Source organism: Hyperoodon ampullatus, assembly GCF_949752795.1.
Source record: "Hyperoodon ampullatus genome assembly, chromosome: 11".
Classification (NCBI taxonomy): Eukaryota; Metazoa; Chordata; class Mammalia; order Artiodactyla; family Ziphiidae; genus Hyperoodon; species Hyperoodon ampullatus.
In genome coordinates, this window is record NC_136924.1 from 85,421,171 (window position 1) to 85,434,308 (window position 13,138).

General features: G+C 37.4%; 1 protein-coding gene across 11 annotated transcripts in view; it reads left to right on the top strand.

Moving 5' to 3' along the window:
- ABCC9 (ATP binding cassette subfamily C member 9) overlaps positions 1–13,138 on the top strand; it is a gene marked incomplete at both ends in the record, with an annotated part of 138,976 nt that overhangs the window by 36,426 nt on the left and 89,412 nt on the right. For 10 of the 11 annotated variants that reach the window (XM_079716026.1, XM_079716030.1, XM_079716032.1 and 7 more), the window contains 2 exons: positions 2,450–2,558; positions 6,840–6,947. In XM_079716026.1, coding sequence (XP_079572152.1) covers positions 2,450–2,558; positions 6,840–6,947 — 217 coding nt within the window. The remainder of the gene's footprint in view (positions 1–2,449; positions 2,559–6,839; positions 6,948–13,138) is intronic. The other variant, XM_079716027.1, reaches the window with a different exon arrangement.

Consider the following 13,138-nt stretch of genomic DNA (forward strand, 5'->3'; position numbering starts at 1 on the left):
CAAACATCACCACAATCCATCTCTAGAACTTTTTCAGTTTCTCAAATTAAATTCTATACTCACTAAATGATAACTCCCCTTGTACCTACCTCTCCTCCCAGACCCTGGTGACCACCACTGACTTTCTGTCTGTATGAATTTGACTATTCTATCTACCTTATATAAGTGGAATTATGCAATTTTTGTTTTTTGTGGGCCTGGCTTATCTTATTTAGCATAATGTTTTCAAGGTTCAGCCATGTTGTCATAACTTGAATATATTTAAGTAAGTCAGGAATTCCAGAACCATGAAAAAAAGTATGGCAGATGCTCAAAAAATTAAACATAGAATTACCATATGATTCAGCAATTCTACTTTTGGGTGTATATCCAAAAGAATTGAAAGCACGGACTTGAATAGATATTTGTACATTCATCTTCATAGCAGCATTATTCACAATAGCCAAAAAGTGAAACAACCCAAATGTCCCTCAACTGATGAATAAACAAAATGCAGCATACATATAAAATGGAGTATTATTCAGCCAAACCTTTCCTTAAACAATTATTTTTTTAGTGGAATCTAAAAAATACAACAAACTCATGAATATAACAAAAAAGAAACAGGTTCACAGATATAGAGAACTAGTGGTTCACTTTAGTAGTTACCAGTGGGGAGAGGGAAGGGGAAAGGGGCAACATAGGGAGTAGGGCATTAAGAGGTACAAATTATTATGTATAAAATAAGCTACAAAGATGTATAGTACAACATAGGGAATATGGCCAGTGTTTTATAACTATTAATATAAATGGGGTATAACCTTTAAAAACTGTGACTCACTATATTGTACACCTGTAACTTATATAATACTGTATCAACTATACTTCAATTAAAAAATTACTTTTATGGATTAAGATATACACACTACTATATATAAAATAGATAATCAACAAGGACCTACTGTATAGAACAGGGAACTACACTCAATATTTTTTTATAACCTATAAGGGAAAAGAATCTGTAAAGGAATGTATATATGTAGAGATATATATATATATGTAGATATATATATCTGAATTGCTGTTCTGTACACCTGAAACTAACATGATATTGTAAGTCAACTATACTTCAATAAAAAAAAGAATGAAAAAATGATTTCTTTTAGTTTCCTGTAAATGAAATTTAGAAGTTAATAGTTAGACTGACCTAGTGGATTTTATCTACCTTTATGTTTCCAAAGAAAGGAAGCAGTTCCTATGACATGCAAAGCTAAAGAGCTTAAAGTTCATGAGCAACAGACTGTATTGAATTTACTTTTCTTCATTTTTTAGTCTGTCACAAAAACAAACTATGCAGACTTGTCTGGAGGCACTTAACTCGACTACAAGCTGAAATGAAAAATAAAAAAATCTTTTGTTTCAAATGTGTATTTTCTAGTTTCCTACTAATGGCAATCTTTCCCCTGTAAGTGATGCTGTAGGTGCCAGGCCAGTTTGCCCACTGTTAGCATCTTAGTGTGCTAGAAGGAGCATTTCTTGTCTTTTCAACTTCACAGACTTTTCTGTAGTGTATCATTTTATTTATGGGAGGATGTTTTCAAATTGTGTTCTTGTTTTCTTTGATTCATTTTACTCTTGATCCTATGACACTGGTTTGAGAAAATTAGAATGGGTGGGGTAAGGGGGCCAAGGGGTCTTGTGTCCAGCCTCTGGAGACCACAGTAAAGAATGTTTGCAAATTACTCTTCTAGAACGGGGTTTCTCCAACTGTACTGTGCTTATGAAGCATCTCTGGATCTTCTTAAAATATAGATTTTGACTCAGGAGGTCTTGGGTGGGCCTGAGATTCTAAGTTTCGAGTAAGCTCCCAGGTGATGTTGATGCCACTGATCTTGGCCAACATTTTGCGTAGTAATATTCTAGAGGGCCCTCTCCTTGCCAGGTTGTGAAAATATGTCCAATATATACAGTAGTGCTTAAGCAAAATAGCATAGTGTGCAGGGACCCATGATCTGTGTGCTATATGCTGTATGCTTTTACTTAACTGCCCTGTACCTTATTTCCCTTCATTTGTAAAATGAGAATAATGATACTTCCTTCGTTGGTGTTATTTTTTTTTAACCACTCTGTTTCAAGTCCCTCTCTAATTCTATTGTCTTTGACAAGAAATACAATTGCAAAAAAAAAAAAAAAAAAAGTGCAAAGCAGAGTTGGTTGAATTTAGGGTGACCAGTTGGTTCTGGTTTTTCTGAGATTTTTCATTTTAAGCGCTGAAAGCCCCAGGTCCTGGGATCCCATCAGTCTCCAGCATCCTAGCTGAATTCCCAGTTGGTCCTGAGAAATGACTCTCAGAGCTGGCTTGCTTACCATGGTAACAGTGGGGGAAAAGTTTGTTTATTTAGGTAGAACTTCTTTGGTGGTGGTTTTATTTTTATCCCTTATTGTGTGCTTGCTTGTTTGCCTTTTGCAGTGTTCAAAAGCTGAATGAGTTTCTCCTGAGTGATGAGATTGGTGAGGACAGCTGGCTGACTGGGGAAGGTTCTCTTCCATTTGAATCCTGTAAGAAGCACACTGGAGCCGTAAGTGCTTTTCTTTGTTACGGGAGCTGTGAATAAGGGACAGTCCTGAGGATGGATGATTGAAAATGGGTGCAATTAGAAGAAATTGCACGCTTAACTTTTAACCTATATGAAGAAAAAATTGCCACCTGCTTCTGCAAAAATCCTTACAAGTCTAAAATCAATAAAAAAAATGTATAAGGCTCGTCTTTATAAGTCATCAAAGGATTATCCCAAGAGGGATACCTCATGTTCAATTCAAAAGGAAATAGAGAGGTTGTCTACCCCAAGCTTTATATAAAAATCATACAAAATAAGCTTACAACTCTTGTACCATATGCTTATAATACCTTTAACTATATTATACTTTTTGGTTTAAAAAGTGCTTTTTTGATACATTATGTCTTTTGACTTATTTAATATAGTACACTACATTACCTATTTAGTTTTCTAGATGCATATATTTATTTGCATGTTGTATGGTTTGAACAGAGTCACAAGATTTTAGTGGGAGAGCCAGAATTAAAACCTGGGTCTTATAACTCCTGAACTGGTTTATTCATCCATTTCACAAATATTTACTCATATCTACATAAAGCCTGGAAACACAATCAATGTTATTTTGTCATGTTTTACCTGGACTATAACATGTATTATATATTTGCCTGTATTTCCAGACTTATCAGCTACCCTGTGCTTTGTGCCAAGACCTAGCGATGTAGCTCTGAACAAGGCAAGCAAGATCTTTCTTGTCACAGAGCTTGCTTTCTTGAGGCAGGAGTCAGATGATAAACAAGTGAGATCAATTCCCTGTGGGAAGAAAATAAAAGAAGATATTAGAGAGTGACTGGGATCCTCTAAGCAGGGTGGTCATTTCCCAGGAGGTGTCTCTGAAGAGCTGGCATTTGAGCTGAGACCCGAATGAAGAGTAGGTACTTCTTCTGCAAAGACCTAGAAAAGGGGCCAGATCATTTCAGGCAGAGAACTAGCAGATGCAAAGACCCTGAGGTGGGAATTAATTTGGTGTGTTCAAGGAACAGAGGGGCACTATGCCTGAAGCCTAGTAAAGAAGGGAGGATAAGACGAGGTAAGAACAAGGATTGAGAGTCCTGTAAACCAGGGAAAGAGCTTGGAGGGTTTTAAAGAAGGGACTCATATAATTTCACGTATATTTTTAAAGGATCACTCTGGCTGCTGGGTGAAGATTTGTCACTGGGGACAAGAGTAGAACAGATAGATCAGTAAAGAGGTTATTATAATAACATAGACAAGAAATGATGATGGTTAGAATTTGTTTTTGTTGCAGTTGCAGTGGACCTTGAGAAGAAGCTATCAAGTTCAGCGCACACTTTTTAGGCTGAGCTGATAAACACTGGCTGATAGGTTGAATGGAGGGGATGAGGGAGAAAGAAGACTCAAGGATGAATCCTAGGTTATTGGCTTGACTACTGGGTAAACGGTGGAGCCAATAACTGAAATAGGGAAGCTGAGAAATGAGTAGGTTGCTGTTGAGGTGGAATCAAGAGGTATATTTTGCACATGATAATTTTGAGATATTTATTGACATCTAAGAAGAGAAATCCCCCTTGGAGATGTAAATTTAAGAGCCACTGGCCATTAGATGATATTTAATGGGACTGGATTAAACCACTTTCTTGAAAGCTGTGTCTGAAAAATTCTGAAGAAAGTCTTTAAAATTAATATGTCTATTTCATACAGTAAAGTAGAAAGAAATTCTTCTAAAATAAGTTATGTTAGTAATTAGTTATTCATTTACTATTAGAGAAAAATGTTAAATGTTAATATATTTACCATTTATGTAACCAAACAAAAATGCATGTGCAGTCTCCTGACAGGAATTGACTGAGGCTTGGAAAACCTTCACCAGGAAGTCAGTCTATATTAAATTTTTATTCACATCGTGCTAAAAATAGTTAAGACAAGCACTTGGCTGGCTTTAGACTTACTGATTTCTTCTGCTTTTCTGGAGTTATTTTTTTACTCTCTGTTGAGTTATTTTGTTGAGCAGGTGTGATTTTTGTCTGAGTAGGAACCACCACCCATGCTTGTAGATGCTGCAATAACAAAGCCTGAAAATGCTTGTGTGCTCTTGTGTGGACACGGACACCAAGACAGGAGCACATCATAGACTGTGCACACTTTGAGGCAGCAGGAAAGTCAAGCATTAGATTAGAACCTGCCTTGTCTCACTTTGGATGATAGGAGATTCCCAAAGAACTTATTAGATCATCTTTCAGAGATGTAGGGATGAGCAGAGTGAGATGACCTCAGGAAAGGGAACAGAGGAGGTCAAGTTTGAGGGAGTGGAGTGAGGGAAATCTGAACAGTGGTTTGTATGAGATGAGGGATAGAAGAAATATTGAACTGAGCAAAGGTTGGAAGGAAAAAAGAATCCCCTTCAGTTGCCTCCAGTATCTTCAGAGTTATTGAAACCAGACTGGACTTCTGATGTCTTTCGGGGCCATTCATCACTGCTGATGGGCCAAACCACAAATGACAAACTTTTAAAAATGAAGAGAAAAAAGCTGTGTGTTTGAAAAGAACACTAATGGAAACTCCTACTTGAGAGCGCTTAAGATGCTATGTATTCTGTAAAAACTTAAAGTTAAGTGGTTTTGGCTGCAGAATCTCCACGGAGAATTAGTGACAGTCTAGAGCCAGAGTTTCTTCAAATTACATCTGTGAGACTCCGACTCAAATCTCTGTCAACACGTCTCCTCCTCCCAACCTCTCCTTAGTTTTGTGAAGAACATGAAGTCATTCCTTTTGGAACTCTGGGTGCAATACTACTATAGAAGTTATGACTCTAGAAGACAGAGAATATAGGTACAGATATAGACCTGTCTTGTGTGGGAAATATACTCAGCTTAAAGGGTAGTGACTTTCTACATCTCTCACGTAAGGTTATCTGTGAGGACTGTGGGAAGAAAAACAAAACTAAAAATGTCATGAGCACTCTCTTTCTCTCTCTCTCTTTTTAAAATTTAAAATGCATTCAGTAGTTTCTGTGCAACAGAACACTGGTAGTCCTTCTCAGTGACTTTTTAATCTCAGTATTGAATGGCGTGTAACTTAGCAATGTGCTATTTGGTAGTTTGATATTCTGTTGATACGCTGATGGATATAAATTGGAGGGCGATATCTCATTCAGATTAAATTACTGATTATTCGAGGACATTCCTGATTCCCATAATAGAACTCAACGGATTTATCAAAAAGCTAAACCTGCCGTTCCAAGCCAAAGGAAAAAAAAAGTTTCACAATTCTAGAATCCCTTGCTTTTATAGGTAATTTAACAGTTTTAAAGTGTTTTACTATTTAGCTTTCATAATCTCTATAAGGTATTTAAATAAGACAGATAATCATTTATGTCCAAATACTTGCTTACTAGATCCCTGGGACAAATTTTGAGCTTATATATTTTTCTAAATTAGAGGTTTACAGAACTGAATTTTCTACCTTCTCTTTAGTCATTTGTCTCTATGTGAAATTAAACTCAAAATTAGAGAATGACAAGTTTCTAGTTATGACCTAATTTGAGCTCATTTTAAGTATGTGAAGATTGCCTAGCTTTAGCTGGCATCCTCCGTTTTATGTAGACTTTCTTTAGTCCTTTGGCTCAGAGCAGTGCTATAACATTTGAGAAAAACTAGATCATTCTACAGTGCTTATGGATCTCCTTATGAAATAATATGCATATTATAGGCAAAAGAGTCCTAGATCTTTATGCTTTTTCTCATTCCACCATGGATCTTCGGGTGACATATAGCCCAGTCTGATTTATGTGAGTGTATCGGATTCAAAATCCTCGTGATTCAGAGGGTGACCAAAAATGCACTGTTGGAACATTTACAAGCCCAACGGCCTAAGAATTAGATTCTAGTTTACCCTGAGTTAGCCTGCTTGCCTTTGGCCATGACACACAGCTTTTTACCGCCTGGGCCTGTTCATCCAGAAAGCTGGAGAAAGAATATCCAAAGCCTAGTTTGGTGCTCAGCACTTTAACTTCTATCGTTTGCAAGTATCACATCTTCATATTTTTATTTTTCTTAAAAAGTTTGTGAATTAGGTTTAAAATTATTGTGTAACACTTTTTCATTATCATTTGCTTTTTTTGGCGGCAGGGGGACACCATAGAAATAATTAAAATATGACATTCACTTTACTCATTTCTTTTTCTTAGAATTTAAGTGGAGAAGTAGCAAAGTGAGTTAATGTTCAGTAAAAACTCAGGTTTTTCCATAGACCTTCAACTTGTGTTCTTTTCCATGTGGAATGCAGCAGCCAAAAACTATAAACAGGAAGCAGCCTGGAAGGTATCACCTGGACAGCTACGAGCAATCAACACGACGTCTGCGTCCCATGGAGACCGAGGATATTGCAATAAAGGTTATTTTATTTCCTGAATTCTTACATGAATAGAAACATTGCTGTTACTATTTTATGATGAAGTTCTGCAAAAGTGTCCTACATTGTGTCTTTAAAGTCTCTTTAGCATGGTCACTCATTCTCATAATATTTTCAAAAATATTCTGATAAATTTATAATTCTCAGTGCTGCCTTGCCTCCCAACCACAGCTTTGCTCCAGCAGTTGTTTAAATAACTGGAGGATGAATCTTTCTTCTGCATCTGTGTTAGAAGCTAGTATCCAACGTATTCCCACTCGTACTCTTATGTTTATCTACCAAGTAGATTAATTTCTAGAGAACGCCAATATTACAGGCCCAATTTCTAAGGAAGTAGATTAGATAACAATTATCTACAACCAGGAATGGCTTAGACCTGGGTTGTGTGCTTCCACCCAGCTTCCCAATATTGCCTTTGACTCACCTCAAACAGCCTTTTTATTTTTTCTTAACATTTTTATTGGAGTATAATTGCTTTACAATGCTGTGTTAGTTTCTGCTGTTTAACAATCAGCTATATGTATACATATATCCCCATATCCCCTCCCTTTTGCATCTCCCTACCTCGCTCCCTATCCCACCCCTCTAGGTGGTCACAAAGCACTGAGCTGATCTTCCTGTGTCATGCAGCTGCTTCCCACTGGCTATCTATTTTATATCATTTGGTAGTGTATATATGTCAATGTTACTTTCTCACTTCGTCCCAGTTTACACTTCCCCCTCCCCGTGTCTTCAAGTCCATTCTCTACATCTGTGTCTTTATTCCTGTCCTGCCCATAGGTTCATCAGAACCTTTTTTTTTTTTTTAGATTCCATATATATGTGTTAGCATACGCTTTTTTTTTAATACAGCAGGTTCTTATTACTTATCCATTTTATACATATTAGTGAATGTATGTCAATCCCCATCTCCCCATTTATCACACCACCACCACCCGCCAATTTCCCCCCTTGGTATCCATACATTTGTTCTCTACATCTGTGTCTCTATTTCTGTCCTGCAAACTGGTTCATCTGTACCATGTTTCTAGGTTCCACATATATGCGTTAATATATGATATTTGTTTTTCTGACTTACTTCACTCCATATGACAGTCTCTAGATCCATCCACATCTCTACAAATGACCCAATTTCATTCCTTTTTATGGCTGAGTAATATTCCATTGTATATATGTACCACACCTTCTTTATCCATTTGTCTGTCGATGGGCATTTAGGTTGCTTCCATGACCTGGCTATTGTAAATAACATCACAATGAACATTGGAGTGCATGTGTCTTATGATTTCTTTACTTCTACTAACTTTGGGTTTTGTTTGTTCTTCTTTCTCTAGCCCCTTTAGGTGTAAGTTTAGATTGTTTATTTGAGATTTTTCTTGTTTCTTGAGGTAGGCTTGTATTGCTATAAACTTCCCTCGTAGAGCTGCTTTTGCTGCATCCCATAGGTTTTTGATGGTTATGTTTTCATTGTCATTTGTCTCTAGGTATTTTTTGATTTCCTCTTTGATTTCTTCAGTGATCTCTTGGTTATTTAATAACGTATTACTTAGCCTCCATGTGTTTCTTTTTCTTACGTTTTTTCCCTGTAATTGATTTCTAATCTCATAGGGTTGTGGTCAGAAAAGATGCTTGATATGATTTCAATTTTCTTAAATTTACTGAGTCTTGATTTGTGACCCAAGATGTGATCTATCCTGGAGAATGCTCCATGCACACTTGAGGAGAAAGTGTAATCTGCTGTTTTTGGATGGAATGTCCTATAAATATCAATTAAATCTATCTGGTCTATTGTGTCATTTAAAGCTTGTGTTTCCTTATTAATGTTTGGATGATCTGTCCATTGGTGTAAGTGAGGTGTTAATGTCCCCCACTATTATTGTGTTACTGTCGATTTCCTTTTTATAGCTGTTAGCAGTTGCGCTATGTATTCAGGTGCTCCTATGTTGGGTGCATATTTTTTTTTGGAATTTTATTTAATTTATTTTTTATATAGCAGGTTCTTATTAGTTATCCATTTTATACATATAAGTGTATATATGTCAATCCCAATCTCCCAATTCATCATACCACCACCACACCCCCTGCCACTCTCAGGTGTATATATATTTATAATTGTTATATCTTCTTCTTGGATTGCTCCCTTGATCATTATGTAGTGCCATCCTTGTCTCTTGTAACATTCTTTATTTTAAAGTCAATTTTATCTGATATGAGTATTGCTACTCCAGCTTTCTTTTGATTTCCATTTGCATGGACTGTCTTTTTACATCCCCTCACTTTCAGTCTGTATGTGTCCCTAAGTCTGAAGTGGGTCTCTTGTAGACAGCATATAAATGGTTCTTGTTTATGTATCCATTCAGCGAGCCTGTGTCTTTTGGTTGGAGAATTTAATTCATTCACGTTTAAGGTAATTATCAATATGTATGTTCCTATTACTATTTTCTTAATTGTTATGGGTTTGTTTTTGTAGGTCCTTTTCTTCTATTGTGTTTCCCACTTAGAGAAGTTCCTTTAACATTTGTTGTAGAGCTGGTTTGGTGGTGCTGAATTCTCTTAGTTTTTGCTTGTCTGTAAAGCTTTTGATTTCTCTGTCGAATCTAAATGAGATCCTTGCTGGGTAGAGTAATCTTGGTTGTAGGTGCTTCTCTTTCATCACTTTAAATATATCATGCCACTCCCTTCTGGCTTTTATAGTTTCTGCTGAGAAATCAGCTGTTAACCTTATGGGAATTCCCTTGTATGTTATTTGTCATTTTTCCCTTGTTGCTTTCAATAATTTTTCTTAGTCTTTAATTTTTGTCAATTTGATTACTATGTGTCTCGGCATCTTTCTCCTTGGGTTTATCCTGACTGGGACTTCCTGGGCTCCCTGGACTTGGGTGGCTATTTTCTTTCCCATGTCAGGGAAGTTTTCGACTATAATCTCTTCAAATATTTTCTCTGGTCCTTTCTCTCCCTCTTCTCCTCGGGGACCCCTATAATGCGAATGTTGGTGTGCTTAATGTTGTCCCACAGGTTTCTAAGGCTGTCTTCATTTCTTTTCGTTCTTTTTTCTTTATTATGTTCCATGGCAGTGAATTCCACCATTCTGTTCCAGGTCACTTAACGGTTCTTCTGCCTCAGATATTCTGCTATTGGTTCCTTCTAGTGTATTTTCCATTTCAGTTATTGGATTGTTCATCTCTGTTTGTTTCTTCTTTAATTCTTCTACGTGTTTGTTCTTTAATTCTTCTAGGTCTTTGTTAAACATTTCTTGTGTCTTCTCGATCTTTGCCTCCATTCTTTTTCTGAAGTCCTGGATCTTCTTCACTATCATTATTCTGAATTCTTGTTTTGGAAGGTTGCCTATCTCCACTTCATTTAGTTGTTTTTCTGGGGTTTTATCTTATTCCTTCATCTCATACATAGTCCTCTACCTTTTCATCTTGTCTTTCTGTGAAACAGGTTTTTGTTCCACAGTCTGCAGGATTGTTGTTCTTGCTTCTGCTGTCTGCCCTATGGTGGATGAGGCTATCTAAGAGGCTTGTGCAAGTTTTCTAATGGGAGGGACTGGTGGTGGGTAGGGCTGGGTGTTGCTCTGGTGGGCAGAACTCAGTAAAACTGTAGTCTGCTTTTCTGCTTATGGGTGGGGCTGGGTTCCCTCCCTGTTGGTGGTTTGCCTGAGGCAACCCAACACTGGAGCCTACCCGGCTTTTTGGTGGGGCTAATGGCAGACTCTGAGGGGGCTCACGCCAAGGAGTACCTCTCAGAACTTCTGCTGCCAGTGTCATTGTCTTCACACTGAGACACAGCCACCCCCTGCCTCTGCAGGAGACCCTCCAACACTAGCAGATAGGTCTGCTTCAGTCTCCTATGGGGTCACTGCTCCTTCCCCCGGGTCCTGATGCACACACTACTTTGTGTGTGCCCTCCAAGAGTGGAGTCTTTGTTTCTCCCAGTCCTGTCAAAGTCCTGCAATCAAATCCTGCTTGCCTTCAAAACCTGATTCTCTGGGAATTCCTCCTTCCGTTGCCAGACCCCCAGGTTGGGAAGCCTGACGTGGGGCTCAGAACCTTCACTCCAGTGGGTGGAATCTGTGGTATAAGTGTTCTCCAGTTTGTGAGTCACCCACCCAGCAGTTATGGGATTTGATTTTATTGTGATTGCACCCCTCCTACCATCTCACTGTGGCTTCTCCTTTGTCTTTGGATGTGGGGTATCTTTTTTGGTGAGTTCCAGTGTCTTCCTATCGATGATTGTTTAGCAGTTAGTTGTGATTCTGGTGCTCTCCCAAGAGGGAGTGAGCACACGTCCTTCTCAGCATATGGTTTTTGTTTTTCTCTTTCTGACTTCACTCTGTATGACAGTCTCTAGATCGATCCACCTCACTACAAATAACTCAATTTCGTTTCCTTTTATGGCTGAATAATATTCCATTGTACATATGTGCCACATCTTCTTAATCTATTCATCTATTGATGTACACTTAGGTTGATTCCATGTCCTGACTCTTGTAAATATTGCTACAATGAACATTGTGGTACGTGACCCTTTTTGAATTATGGTTTTCTCAGGATGTATGCCCAGTAGTGGGATTGCTGGGTCATATGGTAGTTCTATTTTTAGTTTTTTAAGGAACCTCCATACTGTTCTCCATAGTGGCTGTATCAATTTACATTCCCACCAACAGTGCAAGAGGGTACCCTTTTCTCCACACCCTCTCCAACATTTATTGTTTGTAGATTTTTTGATGATGGCCGTTCTGAATGGTGTGAGATGATACTTCATTGTAGTTTTGATTTGCATTTCTCTAATGATTAGTGATGTTGAGCATCCTTTCATGTGTCTGTTGGCCATCTGTATATCTTCTTTGGAGAAATTTCTATTTAGGTCTTCTGCCCATTTTTGGATTGCATTGTCAAATAGACTTTTTTTTTTTTTTAAAGTTATATTATTGAAGTATAATTTATTTAAAATGCTGTGTTAATGTTTGCTGTATAACAAAGTGACTCAGTTATACATATATATACATTCTTTTTCATATTCTTTTCCATTATGGTTTATCAGCAGATATTGAATATAGTTCCCTGTTCTATACAGTACGACCTTGTTTATCCATTCTATATATAATAGTTTGCATCTGCTAATCCAAAACTCCCAATCGATCCCTCCCCCACCCCACTCCCCCTTGGAAATTACAAGTCTGTTCTCTATGTGTGTGAGTCTGTCTCTGTCTCATAGATAACTTCACTTGTGTCATATTTTAGATTCTACATATAAATGATATCATATGGTATTTGTCTTTCTCTTTCTGACTTACTTTACTTAGTATGATAATCTCTAGGTCCATCCATGTTCCTGCAAATGGTATTATTTCATTCTTCTTTTTATGGCTGAGTATATATGTATATATGTACCGTATCTTCTTTATCCATTCATCTGTTGATGGACATTTAGGTTGTTTCCATGTCTTGGCTATTGTGAATCATGCCACAGTGAACAGTGTGTGAAGGTATCTTTTCAAATTATAGTTTTGTCTGGATATATGCTGAGGAATGGGATTGCAGGAGCATATGGCAACTCTAGTTGTAGTTTTTAGAGGAGCCTCCCTACTATTTTCCACAGTGACTGCACCAATTTACATTCCCACCAATACTGTAGGAGTGTTCACTTTTCTCCACACCCTCTCCAACATTTATTTGTAGATTTTTTAATGATGGCCATTCTGACTGGTGTGTGGTGATACATCATAGCTTTGATTTGTATTTCTCTAATAATTAGTGATGTTGAGCATTGTTTCGTGTGCCTATTGGCCATTTGCATGTCTTTGGAGAAATGTCTATTTAGGTCTTCCTGAGGATATCAACAAAAAATACCTAGGAACAAATGACAATGAAAACACCTAAGGGATGCAGCAAAAGCAGTTCTAAGAGGGAAGTTTATAGCAATACAATCCTAGCTCAAGGAACAAGAAAAACTCAAATAAGCAACCTAACCTTACACCTAAAGCAATTAGGGAAAGAAGAGCAAAAAGACCCCAAAGTTAGCAGAAGGAAAGAAATCATAAAGATCAGAGCAGAAATAAATGAAAAAGAAATGAAAGAAACAATAACAAAGGTCAGTAAAACTAAAAGCTGGTTCTTTGAGAAGATAAACAAAATTGATAAACCATTAGCCAGACTCATGAAGAAAAA